This window comes from Leuresthes tenuis, unplaced genomic scaffold (assembly GCF_036924035.1).
Source record: "Leuresthes tenuis unplaced genomic scaffold, fLeuTen1.0.hap1 SCAF_2, whole genome shotgun sequence".
NCBI classification, from domain to species: Eukaryota; Metazoa; Chordata; class Actinopteri; order Atheriniformes; family Atherinopsidae; genus Leuresthes; species Leuresthes tenuis.
Window position 1 is genome coordinate 42,604,766 of NW_027325356.1, and position 23,685 is coordinate 42,628,450.

General features: G+C 41.8%; 2 protein-coding genes across 2 annotated transcripts in view; one reads left to right on the forward strand and one right to left on the reverse strand.

Moving 5' to 3' along the window:
* The window catches only part of cemip (cell migration inducing hyaluronidase 1), a 150,440-nt gene extending 145,000 nt beyond the window's left edge, over positions 1-5,440 (forward strand). The window contains exons 27-29 of the mRNA XM_072381128.1: positions 1,577-1,734; positions 1,981-2,081; positions 2,772-5,440. Of these exons, the coding sequence (XP_072237229.1) occupies positions 1,577-1,734; positions 1,981-2,081; positions 2,772-2,899 (387 nt within the window). The 3' untranslated portion in view covers positions 2,900-5,440. The remainder of the gene's footprint in view (positions 1-1,576; positions 1,735-1,980; positions 2,082-2,771) is intronic.
* A 9,118-nt stretch (positions 5,441-14,558) lies between these two features.
* mesd (mesoderm development LRP chaperone) lies at positions 14,559-17,164 on the reverse strand. The gene is made up of 3 exons (XM_072381125.1): positions 16,987-17,164; positions 16,613-16,845; positions 14,559-15,261 (listed from the first exon to the last, which is right to left on the reverse strand). The coding sequence occupies exons 1-3, from the start codon at positions 17,140-17,142 to the stop codon at positions 14,997-14,999; spliced, it is 654 nt and encodes a 217-aa protein (XP_072237226.1). The 5' UTR covers positions 17,143-17,164; the 3' UTR covers positions 14,559-14,996.
* Positions 17,165-23,685: the final 6,521 nt, after the last annotated feature.

Sequence of the window (23,685 nt, forward strand, 5' to 3'; positions counted from 1 at the left end):
CGTGTAGACGCTGTTGAGCCTTCTTTATGACAGCTGTGATTTTGTGTGACCAGGAGAGGTCGTTGGAGATCTGGACCCCCAGGAACTTGAACGTGTTGACTCTCTCCATACGCTCGCCGTTGATGTAGAGGGGAAGCGGCTCGGTTCTGTTCCTCCTGAAGTTCATAATGATCTCCTTTGATAACTGATAACTGAAGGCTCTGACTCGTATTTTGGATGGAGCAGTTTCTCTGCATCACCCTGAGACAGGATGTTCCTGATTTTAGCAATGTTACGAAGGTGAAAGAAGGCAGTCCTAGAAACCAGTTTTATATGTGCGTCAAATGACAGATCCTGGTGAATTAATATATATACAAATATGAAATACCTCCAAGGTTCTTCACTGTTGTACTAGAAGCAAAGGAAATGCAATCTCGAGTAACTCTAAAGCCAGACCGTTTCTTCCTGAAGCGCTCAGGTCAACAACTTCAGTTTAAAATATGACTTAAACCAGCCTAATGCAGTTCCTTTAATCCCAATAACATGTTCAAGTCTCTGTAACAGAATGCTGCGATCGATCGTATCAAATGCAGCACTGAGATCCAACAGGACAAGCACAGAAACAAGTCCGCTATCAGAGGCTAAGAGGAGATCATTGGTAACTTTCACCAGTGCTGTTTCTGTGCTATGATGCACTCTGAATCCTGACTGAAACTCTTCAAACAGATTATTTCTATGTAAATGATCACAAAGTTGAACTGCAACTATTTTTTCAAGGACTTTAGACATAAAAGGGAGATTGGATATAGGTCGATAATTAGCCAACACTTCTGAATCAAGAGTAGGTTTTTTAAGTAAAGGTTTAATTACAGCAACCTTAAAAGTCTGAGGTACATATCCTATCAACAAAGACAGATTGATCAGATCCAATATGGAAGTATTGATTAAGGGGAAAACCTCCTTGAACAGTCTGGTTGGGATTGGGTCTAAAATACAAGTTGATGGTTTAGAAGAGACTATTACTGTTGTTAGCTCAGAGAGATCAACTGGGCAGAAGCTGTCTAAATACAAACCAGGTTCTAAAGATACTTCTAAAGCTGCTCTACTTGATGATACATCAGTGATGATAGTGGGAAGGATTGACTGATGTTGACTCAGTAGGTGAGTTTTTAGGTTCATTATGCCACCCCTGTATTTCATTAATCCATAAACCATACAAATTGTCAGATTTTTCTCAATTTTTCACTTGTCGAAGTGACCTTGGACAACACACTGAACCCCACGTTGCCTACCGATGCATCCATCTGTGTGAATGTAGTAGGAAGCACTGTGTCGCTGTATAGACTAAGATGTGCTGTATGGGTGAATGTGGCATGTAGTGTTAAAAGCGCGGAAAAGGGCTATGCAAGTATTCTGTATAACAGGATATCAAATTTGCAATTTACTGTGTAAATGACAAAACAAATCTTACAGTATCTCTGTCATTTTTTGCCTGTGTTATTTATGGTCAGTTCTTCAAAGTGATTTGGTTAAGTGTACATTGCTGTCATAAGGTAGATCCCTGAACAATTCTGATTGGCTGCCTCTGTTGTGTCAGGTGAATGGCAGAAAGTTGTACCAATCAGAAGATGGGGTGCAACTGACAGTAATTGATGGGCTTGATGGGAAAGTGGTGGAGACCAAAGGCTTTAGGAGCTCCATCCTACAGGGCATCCCAGCACAGTTAGAGAATTATGTCAATGGACTGAGAGATGGGTAAGAATCTACTCCTCTGCTGCCCAGCTCACATTCCTCAGGTCATATCATTTTTTTTTCCTTTTTGGAGGCTTTCACACAAATTGAAATACATTGTCACATGACAATTTTAAGATGAGCCAAATGCATTTCCAATCATTTAAAAAAATGTATAGAAGAAGAAAGTGTCCCCTGCACTACGCATGCACATACTGTGGGATTAATTGGAAGACTAATAGTGATGGCTGTCTCTTACTTTTTCATTAGTTCCATTGTCCTCATGACATCTAAGGGCCGTCTGCTTGCCAGAGGACCCTGGACCAAAGTCCTGGAGAAACTTGGAGCGAACAAAAGCATCAAACTAAGAGGTAAATGATAGTTCTACTGTGGTCTGACACAGGTGTGCTCACAGATGTATCGTGGTATGATCTCCTCATCATTTACTACTAAACGAGAGATTTAACAAGAAAAACTTTTGACGCATTAAACTGTTGAATGTATCATTGGCTGATAGTAGGGTTTCATGTATTATTATGTTCAAACTGATTTGTTGCTCAGTGTGTGACTTTTTCCTGTAAAATGGGTCAACAATCATTTCTCCAAATGTGACAACAGCGAACCTGGCCAGCTAACCTGTCCACACTGAAGTCATTATTGTGTCATTAAAAAAAAACTGAATGGAAAACAGCAGGAGATGCCACACATAGTGATTTAGACCTTAGTGTCTATGTATCACACGTACCAGTTAAAAGTTTAAACTCACTGAGATTGAATAAGTCTACAGATCCAGTAGACCAGGCATTATTATTGTAGTAGTGATTTTAGGGTACAGTGAAAAATAATGACCAGTGTTCATTATTTTCTGGTTCTGATCATTGTACTTAATACAAACTTTCCAAGTAGTGCCACCAGTGGAATATGCAGCACCTGCTGGTAGTAATTAAACAAAAGTCATTCTGTGAGCTAATTAATGAAAATGTAAATTGTAAAAGTAATAATAATAATCAGTTTTATGACACTGAAATGTGTTTCTTAAATATAATCTGGTCTTTCTGCAGATAAGTTTGTATTTGTAGGATTCAAGGGCACATTCCACCCTGATTGGGTCAATCTGGAGGTGAGCAGCAACCGAGCCAAGGTCCATCAGGTCTTACCCGTCCCTGTTGTCCACAAGATGAAGCTATAAATCAAAGGCTGAGTGGAGAATGCAGCCAAGTAACTATGTGACCATGTCATCCCAAGATACTAATACACACACCCGGGAAAAAATGCAAGCACACAGACACACACACTCTGCCAGCACTGCAAATTCAGCTGCTCCGTTGGTCCAGGTCTGATCTGGTCCATATGATCTGGACCTCTGCAAGATCCAGCACCGCTCATCCGCCGGCCACGTTGGACGTATTTATGACTTTGGCTCAGAAGAACCAATGGTGAGAAATGTGGTTGATAGTGATAGATAAATGTTTCTGACAGAACACTGCCCTTACATCTGCAACAGCATTCTAATGGTGTGTTACATTAGATTATTAGTTTAAGTTGATGGTAGATGTGGTCAGGTGACTGTTGTGATGTGAAACCAGCTAACACGAGCATGAATTCACTGGCATGTTATCATTAGGCTGTTTACTGACGTCATTAATAATACAGTACAATCAAAAATAGTAACTGACTCATTTCTAGATACTCTTTAAGACCTTTAGCCTATGTGCTAAGAGGCTTTTATGTTGGAAAACTTCTGCACAGCAAGAATGTTGAAGCTCGGTTGGTATCACTGTTGGATAGTGTTGCTGGGCCATGACCAGTCGATACTGCAGGTAAGGTCAGGCTATGTTTGGAGCAACATTAACATTTCCATTTCCACTCCTGGCCCTATTAACCATTTAGGGCCAATCTGATCATTTGCTCCAAACAGGTGACAATGTAGGAATTGGAGCATCAGACTACAGGCCGTTGCTGTGAATAGTTAAGTGAGTAGAGGGTGGACTGATTTCCAAAAGGCCTAAAGTTTTGTTTCATCCAGTTTTTGATCACCATTGGTGGCAAATATTTGGGCAACCCAAAAGATTTGAGCTAAACATAACTTACAAACATCTCAGACCTTAACTGTGTCGACAGTGATCATTAGAAAAAGGCCAAGATGTCAAGCTTTACAAAGACTCCTAAAAGCTTTTCCCAACAATCAGTGGCCTTAAAGCAGCTGATAGACTCTCTGAAAATGAAAATGACTGATTTCCACAAAGCATGACAAAGCTATGAGATGATAGAAAAACATTTCCAGTGAGGTGTTTCCTCAGTTGGTTGTGCAGTTCAGAAATGTCAGTGGAGGTCAGGCTTGGCTCTGGAGGACACAGGGCCAGATTTACAAATCGTTTGCTCCTGCCATAAATCCTTTTTTGTGTTTTAAAAAAACTACTCTTGTACGGTAATATCTGATTTCATATGTATTTATGAGCTTTTCCCTTTCAAAGCACAAACTCTGGGGCTGAGAGTTTTTAAGTCAATCACTGATACTGCCATTATTTAATCCCAACAACAATCATGTCTTAAATTTGCATTAATAGCAGCTGTCAGGAAGAGAGGAGAGAACAGGTTTAGCTGTTAAAAAAGTTGTGATAGTGCCCATGCAAGGTGCTGAAACATTTACTTTGGGTCTTTTTATTTGTGGGTGTTATGTTTTCACAAAAAAAGTCATACTTTCAGAGTAGAGATATGTTATCTTGAATTTCTTCTGGAAATCAGTTCAAGTTTTAGTCGCTGTTAAGAGAATTAAGACATTTCTTCCTGGGGTACCCAGAGTTTAGCATGCCAATGAATGCGGCCTTAGCGTGTTGCTGACAGGGTGTTGGACAAACCAGTTTGTGGTCTGCACATTTCAATGTAGCTGCATCTTGGTGCTTCTACTTCTTGAGAGACATGTGACTTTTATCAGTGACCAGTAGTGTAAGAAGGCTGGCAGTGTTTTGTGTTTATAGCTGGTCAAGACTCTAACTATTGTGACACACTAAGGTCCTCCTGCGTGATTCCTAAGTGTAAAATCAGACCAACATGTGGTTAAGTTTGTTATGTGACGACACAGAAATTGATTCAGCCTCCTTCTACTTGCAGTAAAATGCAAATATTCAGTGTAAAGCGAAAACTGTGTGAAGAAAACGCCTCGATTAAGTTACAATCATCAAATCTGAACATTTCCATTCCAGAGTTTCTCAGTAAGATGGCTCTCTGATACATATACATGGTCATGGACAGATTAGTGACCCTCTATGAAAGGTAATATGCAGGCGTCAAAAGGCTCGGGGGTTTGCTTGTTTTTTTAGGAAAACAAGAACATTGCTAAATAGAAAATAAGTTTAAAAAAAAAACAGCAAATAGATGGAAAATTACAACAATTAATGATCAACAAGACACACAAAACATGCAAATGAACAGAGAAACTGTGGCAACCAGGAGCCAGATGCATAATGAGGTCTAACATTGGCAGTTCTGAAGGAGAAATGTTCACAAAAATGAAAGAAAAAAAAGAGATTTTGTTTCATCTCAGTCATTTTTCTAATGTACTCATATTTAAATGAGGCTGCTATAATACATTGCTGCTGTGAATCAAACATACCTGAGTCTATGATTCAAGTCATTAATCCATTATTAATGCTCAAAGTGAGATCAAAGAGGATAATAAGTATTCAGAGGCTGCAGGATGACAGCTGGTTCATGTGCTGACTCAGGCTTTGCCATGATTCATGTGCACATCTGTGCACATCTGTGCACATCTGTGCACATCTGTGTACATCTGTGCACATCTGTGCACATCTGTGTACATCTGTGCACATCTGTGTACATCTGTGCACATCTGTGTACATCTGTGTACATCTGTGCACATCTGTGTACATCGTCCTCCTGGGCTTCTCATTCAAAGATCGTGTCCTTTGCACATGCAGATAAGGCTCTCATCTCTCTCAAGTTTCTTTTGCACTGCTGGATGCTTTGCTCTGAACTTTAACAGCTGATGCTTCTCTTATTTCTTTCACCATTTTTTTCATTGTCTGATTGATTCCAGAACTGAGACACCAAATAAAACCGATCTAATTCTCCCTCTTCTCTGAGAAGAGTCTGAGTTTAACATTCAGTGATTCTTTGCTGTCATGCCTGATAAGTTGTGGTGCAAACAATGTTTTATTTGCGAATAATTACTGACGTGAGTGTTTCACTTCTATTCATGGCTTAACATGGAGATCAGGTTTGGACACATGTTTGACAGTTATTTAGATTTATAAAAATGAAAAATACATGTTTTATAAATCTGGAGAAAATAATATGTGCTCATTTCTGTCTTTGTGTGCACATACTTCATGCATCTGGCCCTCTCTGGGCATGAGGAAGAAGAAGAGCAATATTTTAGTTTGACCATTTGGTCCAGAGGTAAATGATTTTTTTGAAAGAAATACACCACAGTATGTATGATACTTCACCCTCTGTTGATCTTCATCATACTCTGCACTGACATTGGACACTAGAAGTAAACTGAAATCACTATTATTGCGAGTATCTGGGATTTCTGATAACTGGAGACTTTTCATTTGCTGTCTCATGATAACTTGACGTTGTTTTCATATCAGTGTTAGTGACCCATCTCTTTGTATTTTACAATGAACCAACAAGAATCCATCTTTTAAAGAATAAATCAAACTGTCTACTGAACCATTAAATGGAGCATTTAAAAGTGCAATTTCCCATCTCAAAATGACTGTAATCTTTGTTCTGATCTGAAAACATGTCCCACCCCCTCTGCTGGTCTTTTTTCAGAGGTGTAATTTAGTGTTTTGTTTGTTTAATGTGTTTCTAGATATCCTCAGATTACTATGAGAAATATTTTATACTTTATTTATTGTACAGGCACAGTTTATCAAAAAATACAAGGGACATGTTTGGAATTGTGAGGTTATTACTGTCTTGTATATATTCTGCAAGTAACAAACCGACACCATTATAGCTCCATTTTAAAGCATTTGTATCACACACTCATCGCATAGAAGTGACTGCTGGTACACTTGTGTTGTTTTAACTTTACAAAAAAAGATGTGTATGTATTTCACTTGTGCTTGCAAAGTGATTACACTGACTTTGAATTTTTGGGGAATTTTCTGGTGCAGAAATAAAGAATGATGAATATTTTGTCTGAATGCCTCTGCTGTGACAAAGAGCATTTTCTTGAGAACTTGGATACCATCATCATGTCAACCACTGGTTTGTGGGCTACTGAACACAAGTTTCGGTGCAATCTGTTGGGTTCCTTAGCTAGGATGTTGTTTTTGAATTGGCTCTATATGAATGAATTGGACTAATTTTGAATGTATTGAATGTTATTTGATTGGATTATGATTACAATGAATTGGACTCCAATTGGCTTGAATTGGACTGTATCATTAAAGTGCCTTGAGATGACATTTGTTGTGATGAGGCGCTATATGAATTGAATGAGCTTTGCATTTAGCTGTCACTATCTTTGGATTTTTTTAAAACCAGAAATTAACATATAAGAATAATGATTAAAAACAACAATAATGATAGTTATGCATTTTATTTATGGGCATCTGTCAAGACGCTCAAAGACATTTTACAGACAATCATCACCTATAAAGTAATACAATATCAAAACATCAATCACAAGATTGTCAGAAGAATCCTGGGTTTGTAGCCATTAAGGACTTTAGACTTTCGTGGGAAATACAACCCCAATTCCAACAAAGATGGAACGCTGCGTGAAATGTTAATAAAACAGAATGGCAATCGCATAAAGCAATATTTTATTCAATAGAACAGAACAGAGCATGGAAAACATTTAAATGTTGAAAGTGAGACATTTTACTCTTTCAGCTCTTCTTGAATTTAACACATCTAAAAGCAGTTGGCAAAGGGGCAACAAAGGCTTGAAAAGTAAGCGAATATAGAACATGTTGCAACTAATTAGGTTAAATGGCAACATGTCAGTAACATGATTGGGCATTAAAAGAGCACCTTAGAGTGGCAGAGTCTCCTAAGAATGGACAGAGGTTTAACAATCTGCAAAAATGATTCCTCCATGTAACACTGTGAGGACTGTGAATATTTCATCATCTAATGTACATAATATCATCAAAATATTCAGAGAATGTGGAGACATCTCTGTGAAAGGGGACACAGCTGAACATCAGTCCTGGATGTCTGTGACCTTCAGGCCTCAGCCAGCTCTGCATTAAAAACAGACCTGATTCTTCTTGGTTTTTTTCTCTTTTTACTTCTCCTGATTCACCATGGTTCCTGTTCCTGCCTTCCTGTCGGCATGACGACTGGAGTTGGCTAACTGCTCATCCAATTCACCTGTGGCTGCATTGATTATCTCCACCTTCTTATCTCCAGTTTTCCTGCATTCCATGCACTATTGTACAGCCAACTACTCCAAGTCCCGTGTTCTAAGAAGCGATTGCCTGTCTTTTAACCCTGTTTCTTCCTCTGCCTATTTCCCAGGATTAAGTACCTTCGCCTTGGATCTGTAACTTGTGTTTGGATTACCCCATCACGGTTGATTGCTCAAATAACAACTGCACAACTAGACATACGAAGGACAATATGTGAGAAACAAATTACAATGAAAATAGAAAGATAAAAAGAATTTCAATAAAAATTAAATGTTAAATAAATTAAAAATAAAATGAGATAAAATATGTCAAACCCAAAAAAGTATATAAAGTATATAACTGTAGTATTCCCGTATTTCACGTGCCCGATCAATTGACATATTGCATGAGGTGATAAATACAAGTTATGAAGGAAGTAAAACAATAGTTAAAAACTGACACAAAGTAGTATTGCACTTAACAGAATAAAGATACTGCACATGATCGCTTATATCGGGTTATGGATATTGCATTTTTACTATTGTCACCATAGCTAACAGTCTATGGGGTCAGTTAGCTGTGTGTGTGACAGATTGGTAGAGGAGTTATAGAGTCTGCTGACTGTGGGAAGGAAGAATTTTCTGTGGCATTCAGTGGAGCATTTAATACTAGTTAGCCTGTGGCTAAAAGTGATCCTCTGTTCTCCACTGCATCTTGGAGTGGATAATATTCAATATCCACGATAGATCTGAATCTGGACAACTTTTTTTTTATCTGTAACAGTGTGAATCTCCAACACACCACAACTAAGACTATGGCACTGCTGACCACAGTCTCAGAACATCCTTAGTATGGTGCTGCAGACTCCAAAGGGCCAGAGTCTGCATATGAAATATAACCTACTTTGGCCCTTCTTGAGTTCTTTGATCAGTCCAGTCTATTGTTTACGCACACACCAAGATACTTATAATCCTGCCCAATCTCCACATCCACCCCCCTGATAGTCATGGGGGTAACTGGAGACCATCTTCTCATTGGATCCACCACCAGTTCTTTAGTTTTACTAATGTTGAGCTGCAACTGATTCAACTCCTGTACTCTATTTCATCCTCTGACTATTGTAGAGTCATCTGAGAACTTCTGCAAATGGCAGCCGTCTATATTGTACCTGAAGTCGGGATGTGTATAGGATGAAGAGGAATGGTGACAGAACTGTACTTGTGGAGCTCTTGAGCTCCTAAGTGCACAATGCTATATCAGACACACTACCCTGTAGCTTCATGTACTGTGGCCTTTCGGTCCATGATCCACGAAACCAGAGGAGCATCTACACGCATAGCAGAGAGCTAACTCCCTAGCTGGGCTGGCTGAATAGTATTGAAAGCGCTGGAAAAACAATTAACATAGAGTCCCTCCAGGTTTGTCTAGATGGCTGTGGACACAGTGTAGCACATAGATGATGGCATTATTCATATCCATCTTGGCCTGTGAAGCAGATTGCAGGGGATCTAGTGCTGGCCTGACCGTGGGACGTAGGATCTTCAGCACTAATCTCTCCAGGACTTTCATGCAGTGCCACCGGCCCGTTGTCGGAATGGAAGCTGGGGCATGTCTTCTTTGGCCCTGGAACAAGGCATGAAGTTTTCGACTGCACCGGTACCCTTTCAGCATTGAGGCTTAAGTTGAAGATCCTTATGAGTACTTAACAGAGCTGGTCAGTGCAGGTCATAGGTGCTTAACTTTGGATTGATGCCATCAGGGCCAGCTGCCCTGGCTGAATTGAGCCTGCGAAGTTCACACTTACATACGTCCACAATGATGGTTTTGATGATGGTGAGGGGCCTGCAGGTATTGGATTCCTTAGTCCCAGAGGATTCGTAGGTTATCGCAGGTTGGCTTGGGATAGGATGTGGATTCACCCTCACCACTCTGAGGTGAGAAGAGGACAACCAGTAAGATGAGGCACCGATGGTTGGTTGGGGGCGTCGTACTCTGTGGAGGTTGAATTAGGGCTGAACAGTGGGCAGGGTTAGGGCCTTTTGTCAAACCTGTTAAAATACAGATTCATCTTGTTGGTCCTGTCTGAGTCCCCTGGAAGTCAGCTTCTGCTTAAGGGTTCTGCATCTAATAAAACCATAACAGTTCAAGCTGTACCATGTAAGACAGAGGCCATATGTGAACATGATCCAGAATCACTGCCGTTTTCTCTGGACCAAAGCAAATTTAAAAATGATTGAGACAACGTGGAATCTGTCCGCTGATCTTATTAATCAAAATCTGAAATTCATTTTGGAAATTATGGACACTGCATTCTCTAGACTAAACAGAGGAGGGACCTTCCAGTTTGTTATCAGCACTCAGCTCAAAATCCTGCATTTCTGTTGGTATGGTGGTTCATTAGTGCCTATGGAACTGGAAAACTGAAACTGAAAAAACATATGCTCCCATAGAGAAGTGTCTTTTTAAGTCAAGACAATGAGACAATGAGAGATGGGAAGTTATTAAGGAGGGAGCAGAAACAGTTGAAAAGGAAGATAACAGAGAGCATGGAAGTGTACAGAAAACAGCTGGAAAACAAACTTCTGCAGAACAATGAGAGAGATGCGTGATCAAGCATGAAAAAGATCACATGCTTTAAGGCAGTGGAGTGCTACAGATACCTGGTGGTTTACCTGGACAGCAGACTCCACTTGAAATGCAACACTGAGGTTGTCTACAAGAAGGGACACAACAGACTGTACTTCTTAAGAAAACTTAGGTCATTCCATGTCTGTACAAAGATGCTGTATGTCTTCTATAGGTCTGTGGTGGAGAGTGCAACCTGCTTTGCGGCATCTGTTGGAGCAAAAGCATCAGTGCCAGAGACTCAAAGAAACTGACAAAACTGATAAAGAAGGCTGGCTCTGTGCTGGGGACTGCTCTGGAGCCCCTGGAAGTGATTGTTAAAAGGAGATTGCAGCATAAGTTGATGAACAGAATGGACAATACATACTGACCAACCTCGACAGAACACGGTACTAAAACAAGTGTGTTCAGTTGGAGACTTCTTCAGCTCTGCTAAAACAAAGAACGGTACAGAAGGTCAGTCTTGCCAGCAGCAATAACTACAGAATTCCCTTTTTTGGATGAACTATTGACCAATAGCTGGTAATTATTGATGGTTTTTATGTGGTGAAACACATACAGCAGTAAAAATACAGCTTACCTGTTATGATGATGATAATTAATGATTTCAGTTCATTTTTGTGACTCAATGTGACTGCTCTTTACTTATAGTTGGGATTCTTTCATGTCTTCACTTTTCAAGTCATATCAACTTTTGATTACACAAGACTATTATAGTGGTTATTATGAGAGACATCCCTGTGCTGAAAACATTTGTACAGGCAGCTCTTATGTTCCTGATGTGAAACCAGCCTGTCTGGTAGGTAGAAGCTTTAGATTTAAATGACTTTAGCAATGTAGCCTTATGTCCCAAGACTAGAAGCAAGTGCCCACAAAAGGTTTCAGTAGAGTCTAGATGTAGTCACCAAAGTCAGCAGATGTGAAAGGGTTTATTACTTATTTTGTGTTACAGCCTTGATTCCATACTTGCTAAAAGTCCTCTGATGAGCCTCCAATATTTTTGAGGGGTTGATTTCATCAATTAATTACCCACTAATTTCCTCAATTTCTCAATGTTCTCAGCATAGCACACTAGCTGGTACATCATTGTATTTTCATTGTATTTTTTTCAGTTTCATGAGACAAAGAATGATACATTGATCAGCCAAAAATTATTGTTTTGATACAATACACCTGGGTGGGTTATATCAGGCAACGACTCAACATTCTGTCCTTGGAACTGATGTGTTGGAAGCAGAAATAATGGGTGCAAGTAGGGTCTAGTAGGCTCACAGTATGTCCAAATCTGAGGCAGGTGTCAGGACCTTTCCAAAGGTGGTCCAAGGAAGGAATACCGGTAAAGCACAGACAGGGTCATGGGCAATCAAAGCTCACTGATGCAAGTGAGCAAAGGCAGGTGATGGCAGTCTGATCAAATACAGGAACTACTGTAGCTCATATTGTTAAAAGTTGATGCTAGTTCAGATTGAAAGGTATCGAAACACACAGGGTATCACAGATTGTTGCATACGGAGCTGTGTAGCTGCAGACTGGTCAAGGTGCCCATGTTGACCCATGCCCACCATTAAAAGCCCCTACACTGGTCCTATATCAGAAAAAGACCATAGCAATAGAAGATAACCTGGACTGAATAATAACGTTTTGTCTTAAATCATGTGGATGGTCGGTCTCTTACCCGGGGAACACATGACTTCAGGATAAACTATGGAAAGAAGGCAAGTCAGCAGGGACATTGCAATGCTTTGGGTAATGTTCTGGGGCCTCGTGTATTAAAGACTGTGCAGTATTAGACTGAAAGAGGGTGTAGACACAAAATTTGAGAAGCTTTACACCAGTGAACATCCACATGTATCAAACCATGAACACACTTGATACTGCACAGCTTACCTTTACAAATCTCAATCATAGTATACGAGACAATTACCTTCCATGGAGTTCAATCATCCTGTCACGTGTTATCCAATCAAAAACTGGCTGCAAAGAACAAGAGGAAGTTCACAAAGGGTGAGATCGAAGTGCTGATTACAGAGGTGGAAGTCAGAAAAATGATCTTTTTTTTGTTTATTCAGTGGACCACCAACAGATGGGAAATGAGGGAGAGGCAGAGTGCCACCAGAGAGTTAAGGCAGCTCAGATAAACCGATGCTGAAATAAAAAAAATCACATCAAAGTGGATGTAAAGAAGAGAGTGCAGCTGCAGTTGTTCATGTACAAAATCCTGATTTACATACAGGAAGCAGGCTGGACACATTGGCACAATGAAATCATATCCATTGTCATCACAAGCCCATTTGAGTCAAGCTGAGCTGGAGAGAAGGGGAAGGGGCAAACTTCAGTCTGTGCCCAGCAGCTGGTCGTGCACTCCCACAGGCTCTGGAGGACCCCCACAGGGTCTGGAGGACTCCCACAGGGTCTGGAGGACCAGAGTCACACTTTGGAATGAACATACATTTGGAATGAGTTAAAAAGGATGAATCATGTACTTTTTTAGCATGCTATTTGTCAGGTTTCCCTCTCTGAACAGATGGATCTGTGCAGTTCTGACACTTCCTCATATGTCCATCTCACATGAAAGGGAGAGATGTGCAGTTAAGCAGTTCCAGCATGTTTTCAGGGTACTCAGCCAGAAAGGTGGACTTTCTGATATTTAACTTAATCCTTGAATTATCAGACTAATCGTGTATCTGCTTACAGAACTATGGTTGTTCAGTAACTGGAGTGGAAACATTATTTTGGAGACTTCTGTGAAGAGACAGCGTTGTAATTGGCTGCCAATAGAATCTAGACCAGAGCTTGTGGTTCCTCCTGCACATTCTCACGCTGTGTTAACTTCTCTGCAAGTGGAACTGTGCGTGAAAACTGCCGTGAAGGTGGGAAACGTCAGGTTCTGCCATTCATGTGCACCCAAGCGTTCCTGCTGACCGTGGTAGTCCCTCATGGCAGCAGCCTGTATCAGTGGGATATTGTCACTCAGCAGAAATGGTTTGAGAAACATAACGAAGGGTTTGAGGTGTTGATTTGGTCCACAAATTTCCACATCTCAGTCCTGTCAACCATTTGTGGTATGTTCTGTACAAAAATACTGATCTGTGAAGCCCACACTTCACAGGTGAACCTGCTGCTGATGGCACAGCGGCGGTACCACAGCAGACCTTCAGAGGTTGGTGGAATTCATGTCTCTGCAGCTCTGAGCTATTTTGGTGGAAAAACTCGTGGAGCCTCTCCTGAGCCACAGCTGCTCCGCTCTATGAACCAACATTAAGGGGAAACACCAGCTGGTGTTCCTCAAACTACTGAACTAACTCATTTATGTACTTTCCACCAATAGCAGTCTGAGGAGCTCATCTAGTGGTCCTGCAAGTTTTTCTACAAACTGGACCGACTTTCATCAACTTCTCTGTCCACTGAATTTTGTCTTAGAGACCAAGAAACTTGATAATGTTCAAATAAAAACCCGATGCTTTCAGTTCAACAGCTCTCGTCTTCTTTCACCACCATCACAACCGAATGAGCTCCTTCTGTTGCAGGTTTGCCTTTTATTCAGGTTAAAAGTAGAAGGTGGGGGTTGAAGAACTCAAGAGTGCCAATTAATTGTATTTCAATTACATTATTACTTTAATAAAGTAGTTATTCAATAACTAGAAATATAAAAGTAAAATACTGTAAAGTAATTTCTACTATGCTAAATAGGTTCCTTTGCATTTATTTCTACCATTTTGATTTAAATACTCAAACTTAAGAGCCAATAATTCTGACTGCAGCGGCTTCATCATATTGATAACCAGCAGCTCTTCAGTTCAAATGGAGCTCCAGAGGATTTTATTCAATCAAAGGCATCTGGTTGATCATAAAAAACTATTTATTTCAAAATTTGGTGAAAGAAAAACACTGAACAAAACATATAGGTGCTCCTTTCCTTTAAATGATGAGGAACACAGAGGGGGGCTGCGCTCCTGGACCTTAATGCTTACCTTGGGTACTTTTCAAAAAATATCTGATTGATTGGTTTTCATTGGTGAAAATCTGGCAGCAGAAATGAGGAGTGTTACAGTAGAAGAGATTTTAAAGAGTGTGCTGCTGATGATGATGATGTTCCATGTCAGAGGAGGAGGGAAAAGACAACAGATCAATGATTCCGGCTGAGTTCAAGGTTCATTTATCAAACAGCACTCATGAGGTCTGTCACAGGACTGAAACCACGGCTTCTTCCTGGGATCCTGCAGCCCTTCACGTGCTTGGTGTTCACAGACCAGATGTGTCTAAGGTCAGCAGAGCGCCTAAGTTGTGTCACAGCTCCTGTTTCAGATGACCAGCACTGTTTGCTTCCAAGTCTGGCTTCTTGCTCCCTGCCTTCTTACTTCTTTTCTTGGCGTTGACTTCATTATGCTGCTTGTATTTGGAGTCGTCTTTATTGGCTGCCTTCCCTGGAAACACTTGTCCCTCCACAGTAACGTCTGCGCAGCGCTCCTGGGCCACAAGGAAATTTTTGACTTCCCAGGCCATGCTACCATCCCGCAGCATGAAGATCACCCTGTTTGAGCCCACCACAAACCTGAAAGAAGAAATCAACCCAACAGTGTTGTCAGCAAGCTGTGAAAACATCCTCTTATAAGTCAGAGATTTTACTATCGTCTTCACAGTAACAATGGGTGAGTGGAGCTGCTTTAACCATAGCACATGCACCTTTCTACACCGTCATACACCGATGGATGCATCCGTAGGCAACATGGGGTTCACTTTCTTGGCCAAGGATGCTTTGACATGTGGTACAGGGAAGCTGCTCTTCCTCCTGAGCTACAGCCGGGGATCCAGCTGTGACTCAGCACTGGTACATTAGGAGTGTTCTGAGGCCACATGGCACTTTTTCACTTCTTCCTATTGAATGGAGCACAAAGCGCTACACCCGGCATCTTTATGCTGAGCCATCACAATTAGGTTTTGTTCTCAAGCATCCAATCACATGAGCAGCAACTGCCTCCTGAGCGTCTCCGTCTATCCTGAGCAGGACGCTCCGACAGAAATGATCGAGTTGTGCCAACATTAATAAGTTAAAAGATCAAAGTGAGCCGCAGTCTGTGTGGCAGGGCTCTGCGGGGCTGGTGGTCTCCCTGAATCCTCTGAAAAGGGTTCCTATGACGGGGCCCCTGACAGCAGTCACTGCATACAGCTAAATGCACAAATCATTTTAAGGCCAAGCTAATGCTTTCTAAAGCTGCATTTCTAACATCAGCAACTAGAACTTAACTTAAAGATTCTTTCTCTGCTGGGTTCAGGCAGCAGGGACACGTTAATAGTGCTGATGGGAGTCTCAGCACTGCCACAGCGAGCCACAGCAAAACCACGAGTCCACTCACACATTTCTGTGAGGTTCTGGGCCTTTTCAGAGCATAGCCACTGTTAGCAGAGCAAAGGTTAGCATTCATTGCTACTTTCTTCTGGAGCTCCTCACTCATTCTGGAGCAGCAGAAATAACTGTCTGGGTGTGAATCTCGTGTTAATCAGTAACAGCTGTTACTGCAGGCTAACTTAAGCTTAACAGATTTAATACGCTGCTGTGGATATTAAAGCTGAGTTTACAGACTATAGAAAAGTCCTTTTCCACCTTCTTCTTCTTTGGTCAAACATGCTTAAAGCTAACTCCTGGTGTGCTTTTTTATTCTGCTTTCCTGTTTCTTCTGTCCTTCAGCAGGAGCTGGGAGTTTCTGCCCGCCTGGTGATGCCTCTGCACTGAGCTGCCCTGTCCTGTCTCTGAAAGAGCTCAGCGTGTTCATAGGACTCTGGTTCTACATCTACACTGCATGCTGAGGGAGAGAGAGGATGTCTTCTTTCATCTTTTTCACAAACCTTATTTCTATTAATTAACAACACAAAGTTAGTGTCCAACACAGTCACTGAGTCGGTACCTCTGAATGTCGAAGTTAGCATTGAAGAGGCTGCCCTGCCACAGGCCTGTGATCTCCTCTGTCTCCTTCTCAGTCGGATCTCCTGACACCGTTGCAAACACCATCAGGGTCCGGCCTTTCTTTGACATCCTGAGAAGCTCCTCTGGGTTGGAGGGGTCCACCTTGGAGAAATCGATGGGAGGAGGGGACCGTCTGTGCTCGGGAAGGTCCCCCTCTTCAATGTCATCATCCTTCTGTGAAACAATGAGGAGACATGCTTTTAGACTAGTGGGCTGAAAAGCAGCTGGCTGCTACAGAGCCCCTTTCTGCTTCTGGGAGGACTGTGGACAGCTAGCTGCTGGCTAACACTGCAGTGTGAGTGCAGGTTTCCAAACCTCCCACTGCTCCAGGAGCCGCGCCATGTCCGCGTCATTGTAGTCCCGGATGTCCTTCTTTTTCTGGGGTTTGTCTTTGCTCTCCGCCGCTACAACACAAAGCAAACATGAGCAGAGCACGAGCACCAAACACCTCCACTTCAAGTCAGACGCCATGGTTACAGATGGTGTGCTGTGATTGGCTGAAAAGTCTGCCGGTCACATGACCGGATATGGCGTGTCAGGATGTAGCGCAGCTTTTCGGTGAACTTCAAAGTAAAGTCAGAATGGACTGGACATTAGCAGGGCCTGATATCTTATTACACCACCCGGATATTATCAGGGCCTGATATCTTATTACACCACCCGGACATTAGCAGGGCCTTATATCTTATTACACCACCCGGACATTAGCAGGGCCTGATATCTTATTACACCACCCGGACATTAGCAGGGTCTTATATATTTTTACACCACCCGGACATTAGCAGGGCCTTATATCTTATTACACCACCCGGACATTAGCAGGGCCTTATATCTTATTACACCACCCGGACATTAGCAGGGCCTTATATCTTTTTACACCACCCGGACATTTGCAGGGCCTTATATCTTTTTACACCACCCGGACATTAGCAGGGCCTGATATCTTTTTACACCACCCGGACATTAGCAGGGCCTTATATCTTATTACACCACCCGGACATTAGCAGGGCCTTATATCTTATTACACCACCCGGACATTAGCAGGGCCTTATATCTTTTTACACCACCCGGACATTTGCAGGGCCTTATATCTTTTTACACCACCCGGACATTAGCAGGGCCTTATATCTTATTACACCACCCGTAAATTAGCAGGGCCTTATATCTTATTACACCACCCGGACATTAGAAGGGCCTGATATCTTTTTACACCACCCGGACATTAGCAGGGCCTTATATCTTTTTACACCACCCGGACATTTGCAGGGCCTTATATCTTTTTACACCACCCGGACATTAGCAGGGCCTTATATCTTATTACACCACCCGGACATTTGCAGGGCCTTATATCTTTTTACACCACCCGGACATTAGCAGGGCCTTATATCTTTTTACACCACCCGGACATTAGCAGGGCCTTATATCTTTTTACACCACCCGGACATTAGCAGGGCCTTATATCTTTTTACACCACCCGGACATTAGCAGGGCCTTATATCTTTTTACACCACCCGGACATTAGCAGGGCCTTATATCTTATTACTACACCCGGACATTAGCAGGGCCTTATATCTTTTTACACCACCCGGACATTAGGAGGGCCTGATATCTTTTTACACCACCCGGACATTAGCAGGGCCTTATATCTTTTTACACCACCCGGACATTTGCAGGGCCTTATATCTTTTTACACCACCCGGACATTAGCAGGGCCTTATATCTTTTTACACCACCCGGACATTAGCAGGGCCTGATATCTTTTTACACCACCCAGACATTAGCAGGGCCTGATATCTTATTACACCACCCAGACATTAGCAGGGCCTTATATCTTATTACACCACCCGGACATTAGCAGGGCCTTATATCTTTTTACACCACCCGGACATTAGCAGGGCCTGATATCTTTTTACACCACCCAGACATTAGCAGGGCCTTATATCTTATTACACCACCCGGACATTAGCAGGGCCTTATATCTTATTACACCACCCGGACATTAGCAAGGCCTTATATCTTTTTACACCACCCGGACATTAGCAGGGCCTTATATCTTTTTACACCACCCGGACATTAGCAGGGCCTTATATCTTTTTACACCACCCGGACATTAGCAGGGCCTTATATCTTATTACTACACCCGGACATTAGCAGGGCCTTATATCTTTTTACACCACCCGGACATTAGAAGGGCCTGATATCTTTTTACACCACCCGGACATTAGCAGGGCCTTATATCTTTTTACACCACCCGGACATTTGCAGGGCCTTATATCTTTTTACACCACCCGGACATTAGCAGGGCCTTATATCTTTTTACACCACCCGGACATTAGCAGGGCCTGATATCTTTTTACACCACCCAGACATTAGCAGGGCCTGATATCTTATTACACCACCCAGACATTAGCAGGGCCTTATATCTTATTACACCACCCGGACATTAGCAGGGCCTTATATCTTTTTACACCACCCGGACATTAGCAGGGCCTTATATCTTATTACACCACCCGGACATTAGCAGGGCCTTATATCTTATTACACCACCCGGACATTAGCAAGGCCTTATATCTTATTACACCACCCGGACATTAGCAGGGCCTTATATCTTTTTACACCACCCGGACATTAGCAGGGTCTTATATCTTTTTACACCACCCGGACATTAGCAGGGCCTGATATCTTATTACACCACCCGGACATTAGAAGGGCCTTATATCTTATTACACCACCCGGACATTAGCAGGGCCTTATATCTTTTTACACCACCCAGACATTAGCAGGGCCTGATATCTTTTTACACCACCCAGACATTAGCAGGGCCTTATATCTTATTACACCACCCGGACATTAGCAGGGCCTTATATCTTATTACACCACCCGGACATTAGCAAGGCCTTATATCTTATTACACCACCCGGACATTAGCAGGGCCTTATATCTTTTTACACCACCCGGACATTAGCAGGGTCTTATATCTTTTTACACCACCCGGACATTAGCAGGGCCTGATATCTTATTACACCACCCGGACATTAGCAAGGCCTTATATCTTATTACACCACCCGGACATTAGCAGGGCCTTATATCTTTTTACACCACCCGGACATTAGCAGGGCCTTATATCTTATTACACCACCCGGACATTAGCAGGGCCTTATATCTTATTACACCACCCGGACATTAGCAAGGCCTTATATCTTATTACACCACCCGGACATTAGCAGGGCCTTATATCTTTTTACACCACCCGGACATTAGCAGGGTCTTATATCTTTTTACACCACCCGGACATTAGCAGGGCCTTATATCTTATTACACCACCCGGACATTAGCAGGGCCTGATATCTTATTACACCACCCGGACATTAGCAGGGTCTTATATATTTTTACACCACCCGGACATTAGCAGGGCCTTATATCTTATTACACCACCCGGACATTAGCAGGGCCTTATATCTTATTACACCACCCGGACATTAGCAAGGCCTTATATCTTATTACACCACCCGGACATTAGCAGGGCCTGATATCTTATTACACCACCCGGACATTAGCAGGGCCTTATATCTTATTACACCACCCGGACATTAGCAAGGCCTTATATCTTATTACACCACCCGGACATTAGCAGGGCCTTATATCTTTTTACACCACCCGGACATTAGCAGGGTCTTATATCTTTTTACACCACCCGGACATTAGCAGGGCCTGATATCTTATTACACCACCCGGACATTAGCAGGGTCTTATATCTTTTTACACCACCCGGACATTAGCAGGGCCTGATATCTTATTACACCACCCGGACATTAGCAGGGCCTTATATCTTATTACACCACCCGGACATTAGCAGGGCCTGATATCTTATTACACCACCCGGACATTAGCAGGGCCTTATATCTTTTTACACCACCCGGACATTAGCAGGGTCTTATATCTTTTTACACCACCCGGACATTAGCAGGGCCTGATATCTTATTACACCACCCGGACATTAGAAGGGCCTTATATCTTATTACACCACCCGGACATTAGCAGGGCCTTATATCTTTTTACACCACCCAGACATTAGCAGGGCCTGATATCTTTTTACACCACCCAGACATTAGCAGGGCCTTATATCTTATTACACCACCCGGACATTAGCAGGGCCTTATATCTTATTACACCACCCGGACATTAGCAAGGCCTTATATCTTATTACACCACCCGGACATTAGCAGGGCCTTATATCTTTTTACACCACCCGGACATTAGCAGGGTCTTATATCTTTTTACACCACCCGGACATTAGCAGGGCCTGATATCTTATTACACCACCCGGACATTAGCAGGGCCTTATATCTTTTTACACCACCCAGACATGAGCGTGAGCTGTGTTATTACTGTGCTGTCAGAAAACCCAACCAGCTCCAGCAGTGTGTTGGTCTGTCACTCACTGTTTCTGACGCCCTTCACCCTGACTGTAGCTCAGACCTAAACAGCTCAAATATACTATTCTATGTTTTGGGAGAAAAGGCTCAGGGATATTCTGAAACAGCAGTATTCTGGAGTGTGAGGTACAGAGTCAAAATAAATACCAGAGTGTGTGGTCACGGTAATAAAGAGAAGCCCCACTGACTGCAATGAGTGCTTAATAAGGTGTTTTTAAGAATCTGTGGACAACTTAAGACTCCATGGCACAGAGGAATGGGACCCAATGCATGAGGCTGTGTCTGGATACGCCGACCGTTAGAAAACTGTGTGGCTGTAGAGTTCAGAGATCAGCTTTGCTGACATGAGGTGTAAAGCTGTTTCCTCTCTGACAGACTCCACCCAATGGCACCGTGCCCTGTGCAGCTGCAGGTCCCACTGATAGTGGGAGGAAGAGCTTCTCCAATTCTGTTGTACAAATGTATACATAGAGCCTAAGACTGAAAATTAAAAGTATTTCACACATTTTGAAACTGATTGTTCCCAGCTGCAAGTGGCTGAGAGACAGAATGCACCCTGGGCCAGTCGCCAGGCCATCACAGGGCAAATCTAAGAACAGCGTTAACATAAAGAGAGAAAATAAAGAGAGAGCAAAAAAAAATTTTTTGAGTGACATTAAAGCTTAAAGCTTAACATTGCAGCAACATGTAGAAATGATAATATTTCCTTTGTGCTTTTCAATTTAAGTGCTATACGTTCATGGCTTGGTGACAGTTTGGTGGTAGATAAAACATCATCAGATTATTTCTGCTCCTTAATCAGGATTTTCCTTCCAATCAGATCATATATTTACATCATTAAATAGTTTACTGCTACCTTATTACAGTGTTGACCATACAGATGCAGCAGAAAATCACTCTGGTAATCAGCACCAGTGCTGGGCTGGAATAGGTTTGAAACTGTCACCAAAACACTGCAATTAAGTTAATTTACTCATTACCTTTACTTCCATTTGATATAACAGACAGTCTTCACACTTTAAATGGTGGTACCAGCTGATAATTCTCAACAAACACTTTATGGTGTTTAAAACTATAATTGTACCAGCCTTGGTAGAAGTTGTACAAGACATCAGTGGTAGATGGTAAAGTACATTTTTTTAAGTCCCAAAGTCAAATCAAGATTGTGTGTAATCAAGCCCTCCACCAATAGCAATAACCGATAACAACATGCGTTTTTATTCCCCAACAAACTGTCAGCGATAGACAAACTTAGTTCATGTCTCATGCAGAAAAGGCCTAATAAAGAAACCTTACATGTGCTTATGGTCTGTAGTTACCTTCAGGGTGGGTGTTGGTGAAAGGATCCAAAAGCAGACACAGATGGATGACAGGAGGTTCAAGGTAACTGAAGTTCATTTGTTTAGAACAATATCAAAAGGGTTAGTGTTAGGAAAATGAATCAATTAAACTGATAAAACAAAAACCAAAGAACCAACAAACCTGACTTCAATGGGGAAACATGAGCGTGAGTGACTATTGAGCAGAAACCATGAGTGAAATGACGTATGGATCTGACAAAGACTGAAACTGCCAGGGAGCTTCTACTGAGGAGGGAGACTGATGAATGAATAGCAGCTGAGACAGTTAACACAGGTGAGTGAGTGGAGCAAATAAACAGAACATGCCTTCATCTTCCCCTGATCTCTTCATTTCCATGAAAACAGGGAGTAGGTGAAGTGATGGAATGAAACATGGCCAAACACAAATCTACATAAAGAATATGAGGCAGAAACTAAGTTTGTACAATTCTAAGGAGCTTTAAAGTCTAAATTTGGTCTGAGCACCTTTATTCTTCTTAAGTGAAATGAAGTTAATTGAAACAAATGTGGTGCATTCAAATCTGTATTTTTCTGCATTCTCACCTCGATCAATTTAGAAGAGGTCTCCAACACCACTGGTTGAAATATAGCCCCAAACTATGACAGTGCCTTCCATTAGAGAAGGCTGCAGCCACTTAGCATTGTCCCTCTCTCCTGACCTCTGTATTATGACAGTAATTTAAACCAACATTTTACATTTCAATTCTTTACTCCATAAGACCCACTGCCACTGATTTTTAGTCCAGTTATTTTGTCATTTGGTTGAAAATCTGTAACTCCATCATGAAACCTTCTAGAATCAACAGACTATATTCCATGGGTTTCAAGAACCAAACTGAGAATGAGATTAAATATTTCATAAGCATTTCCAGACTTGGATTTGGAATGCTATGTAATTCAGCAATTTTAAAAAAGCCATCCAGCTGGCAAAGTATCATTTTTTGTAAGAAGCGGTTTCCAGTGACGGCCTTGATCAGGCGTGCTACTATAGATCCATGGAGTTCCAATTTATGCTACAACTTTTCAGAGAGAGATTACATTAATTTTACACAACATTACACATCACAGTAAATTGATAGCAGGGCTTTATTTAGTTGTTACGTTTCCAGCTGAAAGGTTAAAGAAAGAATGTGTTACCATCTTTAACATTAGGTTTGTTTGTCTGGAAATAAACTTTTAAACAGTGTATAACCTCTCAGCTGCCTGCAACAGTAGGT

Bases quoted from the DNA above. Each gene is read 5' to 3' on its own strand.
- mesd (XM_072381125.1), bottom strand. From the start codon at position 17,142: ATGGCGTCTGACTTGAAGTGGAGGTGTTTGGTGCTCGTGCTCTGCTCA. The intron at 16,846-16,986 runs GTTTGGAAACCT...ATTGTTTCACAG, and splicing joins GGCTCCTGGAGCAGTGGGAG to AAGGATGATGACATTGAAGA. The intron at 15,262-16,612 runs GTACCGACTCAG...TTCTTCTTTCAG, and splicing joins GCTAACTTCGACATTCAGAG to GTTTGTGGTGGGCTCAAACA.